The sequence below is a fragment of the Chrysochloris asiatica genome, unplaced genomic scaffold (assembly GCF_000296735.1).
Source record: "Chrysochloris asiatica unplaced genomic scaffold, ChrAsi1.0 scaffold00099, whole genome shotgun sequence".
Lineage (NCBI taxonomy): Eukaryota > Metazoa > Chordata > Mammalia > Afrosoricida > Chrysochloridae > Chrysochloris > Chrysochloris asiatica.
The window spans coordinates 867,954-882,935 of NW_006408617.1; the positions used below are offsets into that span (position 1 = coordinate 867,954).

The 14,982-nt window shown below is 39.8% G+C and overlaps 1 protein-coding gene across 1 annotated transcript in view; it reads right to left on the bottom strand.

The window, feature by feature from the left end:
• IFIH1 (interferon induced with helicase C domain 1) overlaps nt 1–6,278 on the bottom strand; it is a 96,369-nt gene extending 90,091 nt beyond the window's left edge. The window contains exon 1 of the mRNA XM_006866991.1: nt 5,826–6,278. Within this exon, the coding sequence (XP_006867053.1) occupies nt 5,826–6,278 (453 nt within the window). The remainder of the gene's footprint in view (nt 1–5,825) is intronic.
• Between the last annotated feature and the right edge of the window lie 8,704 nt (nt 6,279–14,982).

Sequence of the window (14,982 nt, forward strand, 5' to 3'; positions counted from 1 at the left end):
ACAGCAAGAAGCATTCACACCCCCTTCACACACAGAGTGGACGGAGATGGGCAACTTGGACATTGGATACTCAAATGGGGAGGAGGGACTACAAAGGCAAGAAGTGACTGGCTTACAAGCTTTCAAGAGGGAACCTGATGCTAGGGAGCATGGAAGAAGGCAGAATCTCCAGTAGGTACCATTCAATCTGTCTGGGCGGAGCAGATGAAAGGAAATACAGATGGGTAACTCATGATACTGTAGTGAATAATGCTTATTAGCATGGATTATGAGGGTTGGAAATGCAAAGGTAGACGTTTTGGAACAAGGAAGGGAGTGATTAATTCTAGAGGCTAGGAGGAGATATCTGGGACCATCAACGGAGAAGAGCCGAGAGCGGGACCCTACTCAGAGAAACAAAGATGCCTGAGATGGAGACAGAGACGATGACATGGAGTAATGAAGCGGCTGGGGGCTTTGGATCTAGAGAGGGAAAGGGACTGTGGGCCGAAAACGGGGGTGGGGTAGAGGGTTTCTAGGATATACTCTTTGGTTGGTTGATGATGCGTGGAGGGGACTGGAACCATGGCAATGAGATGATAGATGATGGAATGAATGTAAAACTAAAGTTCTCTCATGTAAACTACCAAATAATTAACAATAAAACATTAAAAAAAAAAAAAGCCAATACTTCACACACAAGACATTCAGAGAGATACAATAGGCAATTAAAAAAAAAAAAGAATGAATTCCTCAAAATTTAATATCTTACTAAATGAATGTTATCATGGTGACATAGCAATTTCTTATGAATACTTTTTTTGCTAACAAAATTTTTATTCATTCTAATTTACTTGACAATACAATGAGGTAAAGGAAGCTTATTTTGATGTTCAAGTCCAAGTAGGGAGATGTAGACTGTTTCTAGGTGAAGTAGTCATGGTATATCTAGTTCTCCAATGTACATGGAAAATACACTAGGGCTTACAGAACTGCTGTTTTTGTGGGCCTTCAAGTTGATGCTGATTCATAGTCACCTTACAGGATGGAGTAGACCTGCCCAATAGGCTTAGTTTTCTAGACCATAATCTCTACAGGAGCAGATTGCTACGTTTTTTCTCCAGTAGGACGGCTGGTGGATTTGAACCATCAACCTTTCAATTAGCAGACAAATTCTTTAACATTGTGCCACCAATCCTCCTTAGGACTGTACAGAAGGCCAATCCCCTACTGTGTACGATCATTCTATCATAATGATCTGCAAAATGACTCATTTTTTGATGAGTGGTTTTGTATGATGAGCATGGGACTGGGAACTCCAAGGTTAGCGGTTCAAGTCCACCAGCTGCTCAGTGGGAGAAAGATACAGCTTTCTGCTCCCACAAAGATTTTCAGCCTCATAAAATGTATGTTGTTGTTAAGTGCCATCGAGTCGGGTCCGACCCATAGCGACCCTGTACAGGGTTTCCAAGGGTGTAAATCTTTACGGGAGTAGAAAGCCTCATCTTTCTCCCGCGGAGCGGCTGGTAGTTTCGAACCGCTGACCTTAAGGTTCGCAGCCCGATTCGTAACCACTACGCTACCAGAGTTCCTTAGAGGGCTGCTAAGATACAGAACAGACTCAACAACACTTTAACAAAAACAACAACTCCAGTATTTAGAATAGTGCCTTGCTAGAATGAACATTGATTGTCACAGAACATGAGGTCCATGAAAACAATCTGATTTGTATTATTCTCTGGTCTTTTCACTCTGTGTTCACACTAGCATTGTTCTGGTTGCCACTCAATGAATACAAATCGAATCAATAAATTAATGAAATGAGTTTCTATGGATACCCATCAGACACAAAAGTAACTCTAGTTCATTCTGGGCAACTCTGCAATAGTACAAGCCAAACAGAAAATGTTTACTGGAAAACAGAAAGAGGAACCAAGATATTTTTTTAAAGCCCTGATTCTGTAGCTAATGCTACTTTAAGTTGCTACTTAAAAGTAAATGTAGTGATCTTATGAGGTAGATCTATTTTTGAATCCCTTCCAAGGTATTTTTTCATGGCACGTGATATCAACTCATCCCAGATAACACTTTAGAAGCACACAATTAAACCAGAAAATTATTAATAAGCATTGACTTATACCTAGTCCTAGGCTGGCTGTTGGGTGCTCAAAGCAGACAGACCTGGTTTCTCCTTAAATCGAATCACAGACTAATACAGGTACTTTAAAAAGCAGACCACATTTTCAACATGATAAATTTACCTAAATTCATAAAATTTCAAACTCACAAGGAACTGTTACCAGAAAAATGATAATAAGTTACCATCATATCATATCAAACTAACTTATTATTTATAAAGCTTCTTCATAAACACTATTTTCTATCTAATGTTCATTAAAGTGCTGTGAGTGAGAAAAGTAATTAGTATTACACCCATACTTACGGGTAAAAAAAATCTTAGAATCAGCGAACTTCGATAACTTGACCAGAAGTAACTCATTTAAGAGGAAGCAGACAAAGCCAAACGTTAAAACTTGTTTTTTTCATTCTAAATACCATGTTTCATGTTTTCCTCACTACACTTTGCTATTATAAGATAAAAAATCATAAATAAACCTTCACATCAATATATTGCTGCTGTTCAGTGCCATCGGGTCTGTTCTGACTCGTAGCAACCCTGTATAGGGTTTCCAAGGAGCAGCTGGCAGATTTGAACCACTGATCTTGCTGTTAACAGTGCAGTACTTATTCCATAGTGCCACACCAAAATATAATATGTTAAGTGTCATCGAGTCAGTTCCGACTCACAGCGACCGTTTAGGGTTTCTGAGAAGCAGCTGGTGGGTTTGAACTGCTCACCTTGTGGTTTGTAGTCCAGTGCTTATCCAGCAGCACCACACCAGGAGTCCAGGGCATCAATACAGTCTCTTTTAAATATAGCTATTCTTTTTCATTTTTTAGTCATTAATGTAACTGAGAGCCCATTACTGGAATTTATAATAAATGAAATTGCTATAAAACAAAAACTATTCCAAAATCTCATATAGACAGTATTCCTCTTTAAGCCAAACCAAACCAAGTTTGCCATCAGGTCAATTCTATGCAAGACAACCCTATAAAACAGTAGATCTGTTCCCTAGGGTTTCCAAAACTCTAAATCTTTATGGGAACAGGGAACCTCATCTTTCTCCCATGGAGCAGCTGATGGGTTTGAACTGCAGCCCAGTTAGTAGCTCAACACTTAACCCACTACACTACCAGGGCTCCATTCCTCTTGGTTGTTAGGTATTGTTAAGTCAGTTGCAACTAACAGAACACAATATAAGGTTTCTGAAACTATAAATGATTATAGGAGCAGAAAGCCTCATCTTTTTCCATAGGAGCGCTAGTGGATTTGAACTGCTGATCTTGTCATTCCTCTTTCCATAGTTTTAAATGCAAAACTCTTTTGTCTTTCAGAGTATCCTTTAAAATGTGAAAGTGAGAGAAGAGTCTGGGATGCTTTAACCTTAACTGCTATGAATACACAAAAGTCCTTTTACTCTACATCTTCTTTGTGTCAAATCCCTTGCATTACTACTAGCTGCCTCCAAGCTTGCCAGAATCAAGATCTTGGATAAAAATCTAGCTGGCAGAAATTCAACCCAGGCAAGACAAAAGTGATGCTGATAGGCAGAAGTATTTAGAGTAAATAAGGATAAGTGCTGTTTTACTGGCAATCGGGACATCATTTCCACCAAATATAAACAGCTTTGTGGTGTTACTGGACTCTGTTGCTTCTGGACTTCCTAACAGCTACTAGGGCTGGAAATGCCATCTTCCATCTCCAGCTGGCTTGAAGGCTGCATACTTTCTTCCAAATTAAGATTCTGCCACAGTGATGTACACATTTGTCATATCCAGCTGGACTACTATAATGCGTTCTAGCTGGGTCTTAGTACACAAATTACACAAACGTAACAGACAACAGTGTAAAGCAATTTAAATTAGATGCAGGCTTCAGCTTTGGACAGGCCGTCATGACTGTCAAGACATCAAAGGGCCATTAGCTTCAGTCGCTGAAGGCCAAGTCAATTCATAGACTGTAGTCCATTATTCCAATGACCAGCAGTTTGTGATGATGATATAAACCATTAATGGATTAAAAATAAAAATGAGGGAGAGAAAGAAAATATTCAAATGATAGCATGGCATAGACAAAACCTTTGATTTCTGTCCTGGATTTAAATACCTACATACCTTTCAAAAAAAGACTTTACTTACAACCCTGAATAAGTCTGATTAAAATAGGTCAGTATTTATACACTGCCTAGTATACCTTCGCTCATCAAGAAACAATGACCAATAAAATATTACTTTCAGTGCAAAGTTATCTGTAAAATTCATCCAGTGAAAATGCCACCTAAAAAAAAAAAAGCAACTCACAATACATTATATATATATATTATTTTAAGTGTGTGCATGTTTGTGTCACATGTAATTTCCCTGTTTGAACCAAAATTAAGTGACATTCTGTATAGTAGTGAGCAGGGTTGACAAAAATTTTCTCTAAAGAGACAGATAGTGACTATTTTAGGCTTTGTGGGTGGTTGATAAGAGTCTGTGCAACTGCCACACCACAAGAGTAAAAAAGCAGCCATAGACCATCTGTAAATGAATGAGTGTGGCTGTGCTCTAATAAAACTTTCTTCACTTAACAACAACAACAACATGGACACTGAAATTTGAACTTCATATAATCTTCACGTGTTAGGAAATAAGAGCCTTTTTCTTTTTCTTTTTTTCACAACCATTTAAAAATCTAAAATTCATTCTTAGCCAAGACTCCCTTGCTATGCAGGCCAGATAGCCCTGACCACGGTTTGTTTACCTGTTTTATGAGAGTAAGTTGAATAGTACATAAAATTCCACACCTTCAGGACCTAAATTCACAGCACTGACTGCCACTGCCATCCTGGGGCAACTTTGGGTAAGTTACTTAACCTGCCTCAGTTTCCCCATACGTGAAATGAAGTTAATTTTGCAAGTATGAACTGTGATTACATATTTTGCAAATGATACTACCTATGCATAGCAAGGGAGTCCTGGTGTGGCGCTGTGGGCTAATGCATCAGACTGCAAAGCTCACTAGCTACTCCTTGGAAACCGTATACAGGGTCGCTATGGGTCAGAATCGACTCGATGGCACTTAACAACAAGAAGCAACAATAATGCATAGCAAGTGTTCAAGTGGTGTTAAAGGATAAGCCCTGGACTGCTAACCACAAGGTCAGTGGTTCAGACCCAGCAGTTACTCCTTGGAAACTCTACACAAGGTCGCTGTGAGTGGAAACTGATGCAATGGCACTTAACACTTAACAACAGCAACATTGGTATATATTGTTATTCCAAAATCTGATCCTCTTCAGCTTATTTCAATGGAATTAGAAATAACCTTTTGTGTTTAGATTTTCAAAAGTATGTTTTTCAGTGCCTAAGAGCACTGGTAGCATAGTGGTTACGAATCGGGCTGCGAACTGCCAAGGTCAGCAGTTTGAAACTACCAACAGTTCTGCAAGAGAAAGTTGAGGCTTTCTGTTACAATAAAGATTTACAGCCTCGGAATCCCTGTACAGGGTCGCTATGCGTCGGAACCAACTCCACGGCACATAACCACCAACACCACCACCACCAGCCGCTCCTTGGAAACCTTACAGAGTCACCATAAGTCAGAACCCACTCAATGGCACTTAACAACAACAATCTTTTCTCAGAGAAGAAGGGAACTGGAATTACAATTACAATTATGGTAAATGTACAAGTAACCCTAGTTGCCTAAGAGTCAATCCATTTGAATTGATACCTACGCGATTTCTGTCTTCAAGTGTCAACAAGTCAGTCATCACGCATTGATCCAAGACATCTTTAACCAGAAGCTGGTCCACCAGAGTGGGCTGTAGGAGATTCAGCAGGTGAAGGCACTCATCATGAGCTGTCTCAAATGATGGCGAAGGCAAGTCAGTGAGGTCAGGGTTCATATAGAGAGCAGCTAAACTGCTGCCTGATCTCTGAAGGGAGTTCACAAATGTCCTAGTCCAGCCGGCAGGGAACTTCTCCTTCTCCAAATTTTTCAAAAGTAGTTCAACTGCTTGGATGTTCCCGGACGTTTGTATCGTCCTCTGAATCTGTTCCTTCACGTCTGCAGTCAGAAAGTCTAGGTAGCCCAACAAGGGCTCCACATCGATGCACAATTTCAATCGGGACCTGAAGCAAAAGATGAGATAGCGGAAATTCTGTTCTAAGGAGGGCTCATTTGACATCTTTCGTTCTCAGAGAAGGGAGAGGATTCTCCCCAGTAGACGATTTGGTTCCACTGCTTTGGGTCTGCAGGGATGGTGAGCCTGACTACTAGGCTGACTGCAGGGCCCCAGGCTGGCGCAGGGAGGCGCGGTCTCACCTCAACACCTGCTGCCCCTCCGAATCTCCGCCGTGCGCGCTACGACAGAAACCTGCACACTTGGGTGGGAGCTTGGCGTCCGGCTTTACCCCCAGCAGTTCTTATAGTTTCCTGGACTTTGGTTTCTGTTTCGATTCTCTTCTCTGGGACTTCCCAAAGTCTAGAAGGGGAGTGTCTTTGGGGTCGGGGGCGGAGCCGCCCTTTGTTTGGTCTTAACAAGGGCACTTGGGAAATGGGAAAGGAAAGAGAAGGCTGTCTGCTGCCGAGTAAGACAATGCTTTAGCAATGCTGTTTTTTTCCAAGTATTTTGTCCTTCATACAGAAATCTGTCTCATAAATGAGACCTTACTGAAATTCTCGAAGCCCTTTGCCGCATCGCTGTGCAACCCGATTGTGGAGGGCCTGAAAGCCGGTGAATCGAAACTTAAACACAGGACAAGTAAAGAGAAACTAACTGCGTCAGACCCTGATTGCAAACAAGAGAGGAGTTACTCTTTGCTGAGAATTCAGACTTTGATCTGGCCAGAGTGGGGGACATTGTAAAGTTAGGCAAAGCGATACAGCTAAGATACCGTTTTGGAGATGTGTAACCGACAGAATCCCAGGACATGAAGACATTGATACTTCCTGGAATAAACCTAGCTTTGTGTGGGCCCCCAAGAACTGACTTGATGAGGGGAATATAAAAAAGTAAGCAGTGAATGAATGGTAAGCAGTTTACTTCAATGTCTCAATGTTTAGATTGCTAATATTTATACTGCTTCTAACAGAGCTTGGAGACAGACGCCAAAGGGACTTTAACCACCACCAACTCAGCTTAGGAGGAAGCCAAGAGAGGCTTCCTGTCTGCAAGCATGAAACCTCCTCATTCTTTAGTCTTTCAGAACACTACTTTCCTTTAATAAAACAAAACAAAACAAAATCCCCAACAACTTATTTTTGATATAGCTGCCATTCTTTTCTTGGATTCAATACAGCAAGTTTTGGCTGAAGCAGCTAGGAACTTAATTAGCAACTAATGTACCAATTTGTAGTAAACATCAACATTTGTCTATGTCATGAAGGGAAAAAAAAAAAGACACCCACACTAAAAAATGGCAGCTTTATTTCAACACAGAAGCCACAAAAAAGTGAGTCCTTAAAGTTGCTACTCATTAAGGCATTCTGCAACTGTGGGTGATTGTGAGTAGCTATAGCATAGTGGTTATAAATCGAGCTAACACTGGTAGCATAGTGGTTACGAGTTGGTCTGCCAACTTCAAGGTTAGCAGTTCGAAACTACCAGGTGTTCCGCGGGAGAAAGATGAAACTTTCTGCTCCTGTAAAGATTTACAGCCTCAGGAATACTGTACAGAGTTGGTCACTGTACAGGGTCGCTATAAGTAGGAACCAACTCCACAGCACATAAAAATAACTATATGTATATGTATATATATGTATATATGAAATGGAGTCCTGGTACCTCATCATTCAGAATTACATGGAGGGGTCATTGAGGTGTCAAAAACACATTTTTAGGAAAAAATAATGCGTTCACAAAACATATTCAGTGCAGTCTGGATAGGCCATGGGAGCCTCATGGCCCTACGGAATGGGCAATAGAGAGTCTATGAGTCCAAATGAGCACTTTATGGTGACAAGCTGTCTTATTTGATTCTCTAATTACATTAAGTATTGTTTAGTGCCATTGAGTTGGTCTCATGCTTAGTGACCTTATGTACAAAGATAAGTCAAAAAGTATTGCTACTGAGTTCCATTTCACACATGCATTGGCTTATTCCAAACAAAGTGTGCTTAAGCATGCCTCTGTAATTAGTGGATGGTGGCAAACAGTTCTCTCAATTATACTTTTGTTGCAGTCTCATTAGGGTACCTTCACATACAAAAAAGATTCAGTCAAAACAGTGACTTTTGAAGGATCGACTGGGTCCATTAAATTCAAGGCAAAGAAGTAAGCTAAGAAGGTTATTAATACTGTTTTTTGCAATTCCAAAGGGATAATCTTGAGATTTTCTTGAAGCACACAGGACAACCATGGAGACTTGAACATTATGAAGGCTTATGAAGCTTGAAAACTGCATTGGTGAGAAAAAGTCAGGAAAGTTTTGCAGAAAAAATTACTTTCTATCACGACATTGCACTCACTCTTTCTTCAAGGGTAGTAAGGGTTGTTCTACGAAAATTTCATTGAAAAACCTTACCCATGCCCTCTATAGACCTGGATCTTATCTTGCTGAATTCTATTTGTTCCCAAAACTCAAAGAATTTTGAACTGGAACCCAATCTGAGTCCCTTGAAGATGCCAAAAATGCTATTTTGACATGGTATAAGCCAAAGAGCACAGAATACTTTGGACAAGAGTATAGTACGTAGAATAAAACACTACCTGATCCTACACTATCCTCACAATTGTTACTTTATTTGAGCACTGTGTCAATCTGTCTCATTGAGGGTATCCTGCTTTATCACTAATTCTCTACCTTAGCATGATGTCTTTTTTCAGTGATCAGCCCCTCCTGATGACATATCCAAAGTGAACAAGACAAAGTGTTGCCATCCTCACTTCTAAGGAACATTCTGGTTCTATTTCCAAGATTTGTTTGTTCCTCTGGTAATCAATGGCATATTCAGTATTCTTCACCAATACCACAATTGGAATGCTCAATACCATAATTTGAATGCATCAATATTTTTAGTCTTCCTTTTTTAAAAAAATTATGTTGTTAAGCTTTCACACAGCAACTGTACAATACTATACAAATAGGCCTTTTATGGTGTCTCCTGAATGAAATTTTATTTGTGTTGATGATGGCAGCTGACCTGATGTCAAATACAGTGAATATTGTTGAAGTAAAGGTAACCTTGGCTTTGTAAGTGGGTCTGATTTATACTGTTTTTTTCTGTTTTTTATTAGAATGTTACTATTTCTCTAATTTGGGGAGTTAACCTTTGCCCAGATAGATGGCAACAAAAGAAAGTTAGATTAGATGTTTTCATAAAAGTATTCAAATTGTTAGTTTATTTCATTGGGTTTAAGAGGATATCTTTTAGAGCAATTGCAAAACAGACCACCCTTTACCCCTAGTCTCTGGCAGTTACTATCTAATATGCTAGGGTCAAACAAACAGACCAAAAAACATTCTATTGTACCCATCTGTCTTTTATATATATGAACACTGGGGAATTAGAAGAGATTCCTGATTAAATGTTTAATGGCATGTCCTTGATACCACTTTTCTAGTAGAGAGAGGAGCAAATGTAGACGTTTCAACATTTGGTATCCATACTTTGGACCAAATTATATCATTAATGTATTCAAAAACAATTAAATATGTATTATGTGCCTACTGTATAACTATACCTATTCTAGATGTACTTAATAATGAAATTCACAACTTTTATAGAGTTCATGTTCTAACGGAAGTGAGGGAATAGATAATGAATAATAACTTTAAAATAAAAACTAAAAGGTAATTACGATATCTTTCAATTTCATTTTCCATAAACTTTCGGAAGCATGCTCATACGATGCTCCAGGCAATGGTACATGCTATGAAGACTACAGTAAAATCTCAATACTAATGGCCATATCGTTCCACTGGTTGATTTTCCATTTAGATGCCCTCTCGTAACGGTCACTCTTAGCATTGCATAATATCCATCATTGACAATTCATATTTACTCTAAAGTAAGAGTCATTCTGTTAGATGAGGATTGGCAGTAGGTAGGGAACATCTGACAAGTAGCCCAGTGTTATATATTTAACTGTTTGTCTGCTAACTAAAAAGATGGTATTTTAAACCCACCTATAGACTCGATGGCACTTAACAACAACACTTAGCAAAGAGTCCGGGTGTAGCACTATAAGATAAGCACTGGGCTGCTAACCTCAAGATCAACAGTTCAAACCTACCAGCCACTCCTCAGAAACTCTATACAGGGTCTTGATGAGTCAGAACTGACTCCATAGCACTTAACAACAACAACAGCATCAGCAAAGAAGGTCCCATGGAGCAGTTCTATTCGGTCACATGGAATCATTATGAGTGAAAATCAGCTGAAGGGCTCCTCAGAATAATAAGTGAGGCAAGATAGGAAAATACCTCTTTTGTTTTAAAGAAATGAACCATACTCTTAATAGTCCTCCTCTGGATATACCTCTTTTAGACAAAGAAGTTTGAGGGCACTAAACTTACTGTTTTCTAAATATAAGTTTCAGTTTCCTTTCTCCTTTGACTTAAGAGATCTATTGCTTTTCCTTTCTGTTACAGATGCCTTTTTTCCCTATTCTTTTTAAGTGCAGAAGAAGCACTTCAGCCCCCATCAGTTTTAAAAGTCACCCTTTTGCGTTTTGTTGTAAAGTGGAAATATAAAAAAGATACTGGATAACACAGTCTCATGGTTATCCAGTTTTTCATTTGAATTTTTACATTTCAGAAGAAGCAACAATCACACCATAAATCAGAATAAACTGGAGGCAACTAACAACAACAGCAACAACCATGGCTGTCTCTTCTTTGACAAACTTGGACTAACATTTCACATCAATAATGTTTTTGTCTACATCTTGGGCATGTGAATATCAGGAGGGTCCAGTCCTTGGAGAGGGCACCATGCTTGATAAAGTAGTGGGTCAGCAAAAAGTAGGAAGACCTTGACCTTCAATGAGTTTGGTTAACGTCGCAGCTAGAACAGTGGGCTCAATCATAGTAATGATTGTGAGGAGGACAAAGGTCCAGGCAACATCATTGGTACCTGAGGACCCTATGAGTCATAAATAGATTGATGACAACTGACAACAAAAACAAGGTCCATTTTCAAAGAAAATGACAATAAGTTTAGTTTAATTAGGAAATTAGAATTGCTTTTCTGGTCTTTAGTTTATTTATTCTTTTGCACTAATAAAAAAGCCATTCTGTAATTTAAAGGGGGAGACAGCAAGACGGCAGACTAAGCAGAAACACTACACAGACCCTCTACAACAAAGATACGTAAAACCAAATGAAACAGATGCACATGATGGTCCTGGAACTCTGAACTTCAGATGAAGGATAGAGAATTGGATTGAATGAATGCTTACTAGGAGAAGAAACTGAACAGATGCAGCAAAAAAAAAAAAAAAGAGACAGAAAGAACTGTGTCATCTGACCAGACATGACATAGCCTTCTTAAACTTTCATGAGTGGCTTTAGAAACAAGACAGGGGCTTGGTGGTCCAGAGGTGTCCTGGTGACTCACAGTGATAAAAGCACAATTCTTTTCTTGTTTCCCACACTCCCCTGGTGACCAGAGACATGGATAGCTCTCACCTATGAAACTCCCACACTCCCAGCAGTTAGACCTGCATGGTGGTGAGCTATGCATTTGTGAGCCCCATCAAAGTAAGTTGGGAGATATCTGCACCAACCATGGCACCTGGATTTAGGTGAGCATTGCTAAAAACCTGCGGAGCTGGCCCTGGCCAGCCCTGAACTGGCTCTCATTAGGAGAAAAAGCTGAGCATACAACAGACGTAGGGAAAAAAAGAGACAGACAGTGATCTGTGCTGGCCAGCCATACAAGGCATGGCCATTTTGAACTTTTGCAGAAAACTTTTTGAAGACAAAGGACAGCTTGGTGGCACAGAGGCATACTGCTTAACTGGCAGAGAGACAAGGCCATTTTTTTCTTGTACTCCACATTGACCAAGAAGCTCTGGTAGCATAGTAGTAATAAGTTGGGCTGCTAATCTCAAGGTCAGCAGTTTGAAACTATCAGCAGTTCCACAGGAGAAGGATGAGATTTTCTGCTCCCGTGAAGATTTGCAGCCTCAGAAACCCTATACAGGGTCGCTATGAGTCGAAACCAACTCCACGCCACATAACCACCACCATCACCACATTGACCTGGTGACTAGAGGCATGGCTAGCCCCCACCCCTATATACCCCCAATAATGTTCCTGCTCTCTGGGTGGTCGGAGCCACATGGTGTTAAGCCATGCAGTTATGAATCTCACCAAAGTGAGTTGGGAGCTATATGTAGCAATCCCAGCACCTGGATACAGGCCCGGCATGCTTCAGACCTGCAAAACCAGTTCTGGGGAGATATGTACTAGAAGAAAATCTCGACCCAAGCTGCCCTCTGGGATGGAAAGAACTTCTTCAGTGTCTGCCCTAACTACGTCCAGATTGGGTGCCCAGAACAGAAAACAATAGGCCTATAGGAATTCCATCTAGTACTGAGTGCCACCAACTTATCCCTTGCCCACCCACAACATGAGCTCCTTGGCTGGCAGGAGCCCCCAGAGCTTTCTCCTTTCTGGGTCTGACACCTGCCCAGGTTTATTCCTCTCTTTTCCTTGTTTTTGATTGCTTATTCTTTGTTCTCCTTCTTCCTCTCTTTACCTACTTGTTTACTGTATTCATTTTCTAGCTGTTGTCTGCTTTCTTTTGTCTCCTTCCTTAGTTTCTTTTTTCATTGTTGTCTACTTGTTTATTTGGTTTTTCTTTGTTCCTCTTGAGTGTGTGTTTTCTCCTCTTTACTCACCCAATGGGTGACAACAACCATGCCCATATATCCCGGCCAGAACCATACCCTCTGAAGCCCTATTCACTGGGCAAGGACCAATAACAGCTGCTATACACCAAATCAATGACAACAACCAATACCAACCAAACCCATCCTAAGCTGACCTGCATGAAGAGTGAATAGAGAATGGTGCACATTCTTCTGTTCTCTAATCACACCCACAAGGAAGCAGTTGGTGAGTGCCTAGGAACACACCAACATACAATCACCAATTCAGTACACATACAATGACACCACAATGTATCAGAAGCAGCAGACAATTTCCATTCATATGAAGAAACAAGACAGAAAGAATGGCTCAAATAAGTGACCACAAGGCAGGGATGTGAAAATGATTTTTTGTTTGTTTTTCTTTATAGAAAAAAGGCATTGAAACTCCCTAGAAGAGAATTCAAAAGACTGATATTTAGGTTCCTTCAAATGACAGAAAGATTGAAGAAAACAAGGAATAATCCAAGAAAATGATACAGGAACAAACAAAATAGTAAAAGATTCGAGATAACACAAAATCTACAAATAGAAATTCATAAGATTAGTACTATGATTTCAGGAGTGGATAACACATTGAAAGGATAAAGGAGTAGATCTGAATCAACGAAGCCCAAATTAGTGAACCTGAAGATAAATTTCTGAATGCTAGTAAACTAGAAGAACAGTTAGAAAAAAAGAAGGAAAAAATTCGAAGAAAGCCTCATTCTTTTAGACACCATGAGGAGGAATAACTTAGGGGTGACAGGAACTCCAGAACAGAAAGAGACAAAGAAAAAGCACAGGAACAATAGTTGAAGAGTTTTGGATGAAATCTTATCCTAAGATAAGCATCAACTGCTGACTGAACCCCAAGCAGGATGTACTCCGAAACAAAAATCACAAAGACATATCATAATCAAACTCAAAAATCAAAGACAAGGAAAGAATCCTGAAAGCAGTTCAGGAAAAAGTAAATACTACCTACAAAGGAGAGCAAATAAGATTAAACTCTAATATCTTAGCAGAAATCTTGCTGGCAAAAAAGCCAACCAAGAATCATATACCCAGCAAAACAGTCCTTCAAATATGACTGTGAAATTAGAACATTTGAAGATAAACAGAAATTAAAGGAACTTGTGGTAACCAGACCAACTTTACAAAAAAAAACCCAAAATATTACAAAGCATCTTTTCAGATCATACTGCTGTAAAATTCAAAATAAACAATAGGGAGATCAAGGAAAAATATATGGAAATTGAATAACACTCTACTTAAAAGTTGCTGGATAATAAAAAAAAGAAAAAGAAAAAGAAAGTCTTTGATGATCTTAAGCTGAAAGTTTATAGAGTTGTGGTCAAGTACAGAGACGGGCTCAGGGTGTCAGGTTCATACCTCAGTACTGTCTTGTAAGCACTGTGTGGTCATAGGAAAATAACCTTTGCCAAAGAAAAACCAAATCCAGATTTTGGTAAGGAGAAACTTTTTTTTCAGGAAGGAAAAGGGGGAAAGCAAACTGATGTGGTAGTAGGGGAAGTTGAACTATAGCAATAGTAAGAACAGGCATCTCAAAGAATAAAAGAAGGATCCTTTTTCTTTTATAGATATGAAGGGAGTCCAGGAGTTCTGCGTTAATGCACTGGGCTGCAAAGTCGGTTTGAACTGCAAGGTAGGTGGTTCAAGCTTACCAGCCACTCCTCAGAAACCCTATACAGGGTCACTATGGGTTGGAACCAACTAGACAGCACTTAACAACAACAAGAAGAAGGAAGTCCTAGTGTGGCACTTTAGGATAAGCACTTGACCACAAGGTTGTTTTGAACAACAAGGTAGGCAATTCAAACTCACCAGACACTCCTTGGAAACCCTAGTCAGGGTCACTATGAGTCGGAACCAATAGATAGCACTTAACAACAACAAGGGTAAACAAGGATATAAAAAATCCCAGTTGTGAGGATATTGTTGTTGTTGTTGTTAGGTGCCATCGAGTCGGTATCAATTCATAGCGACCCTATGCACAACAGAACAAAAC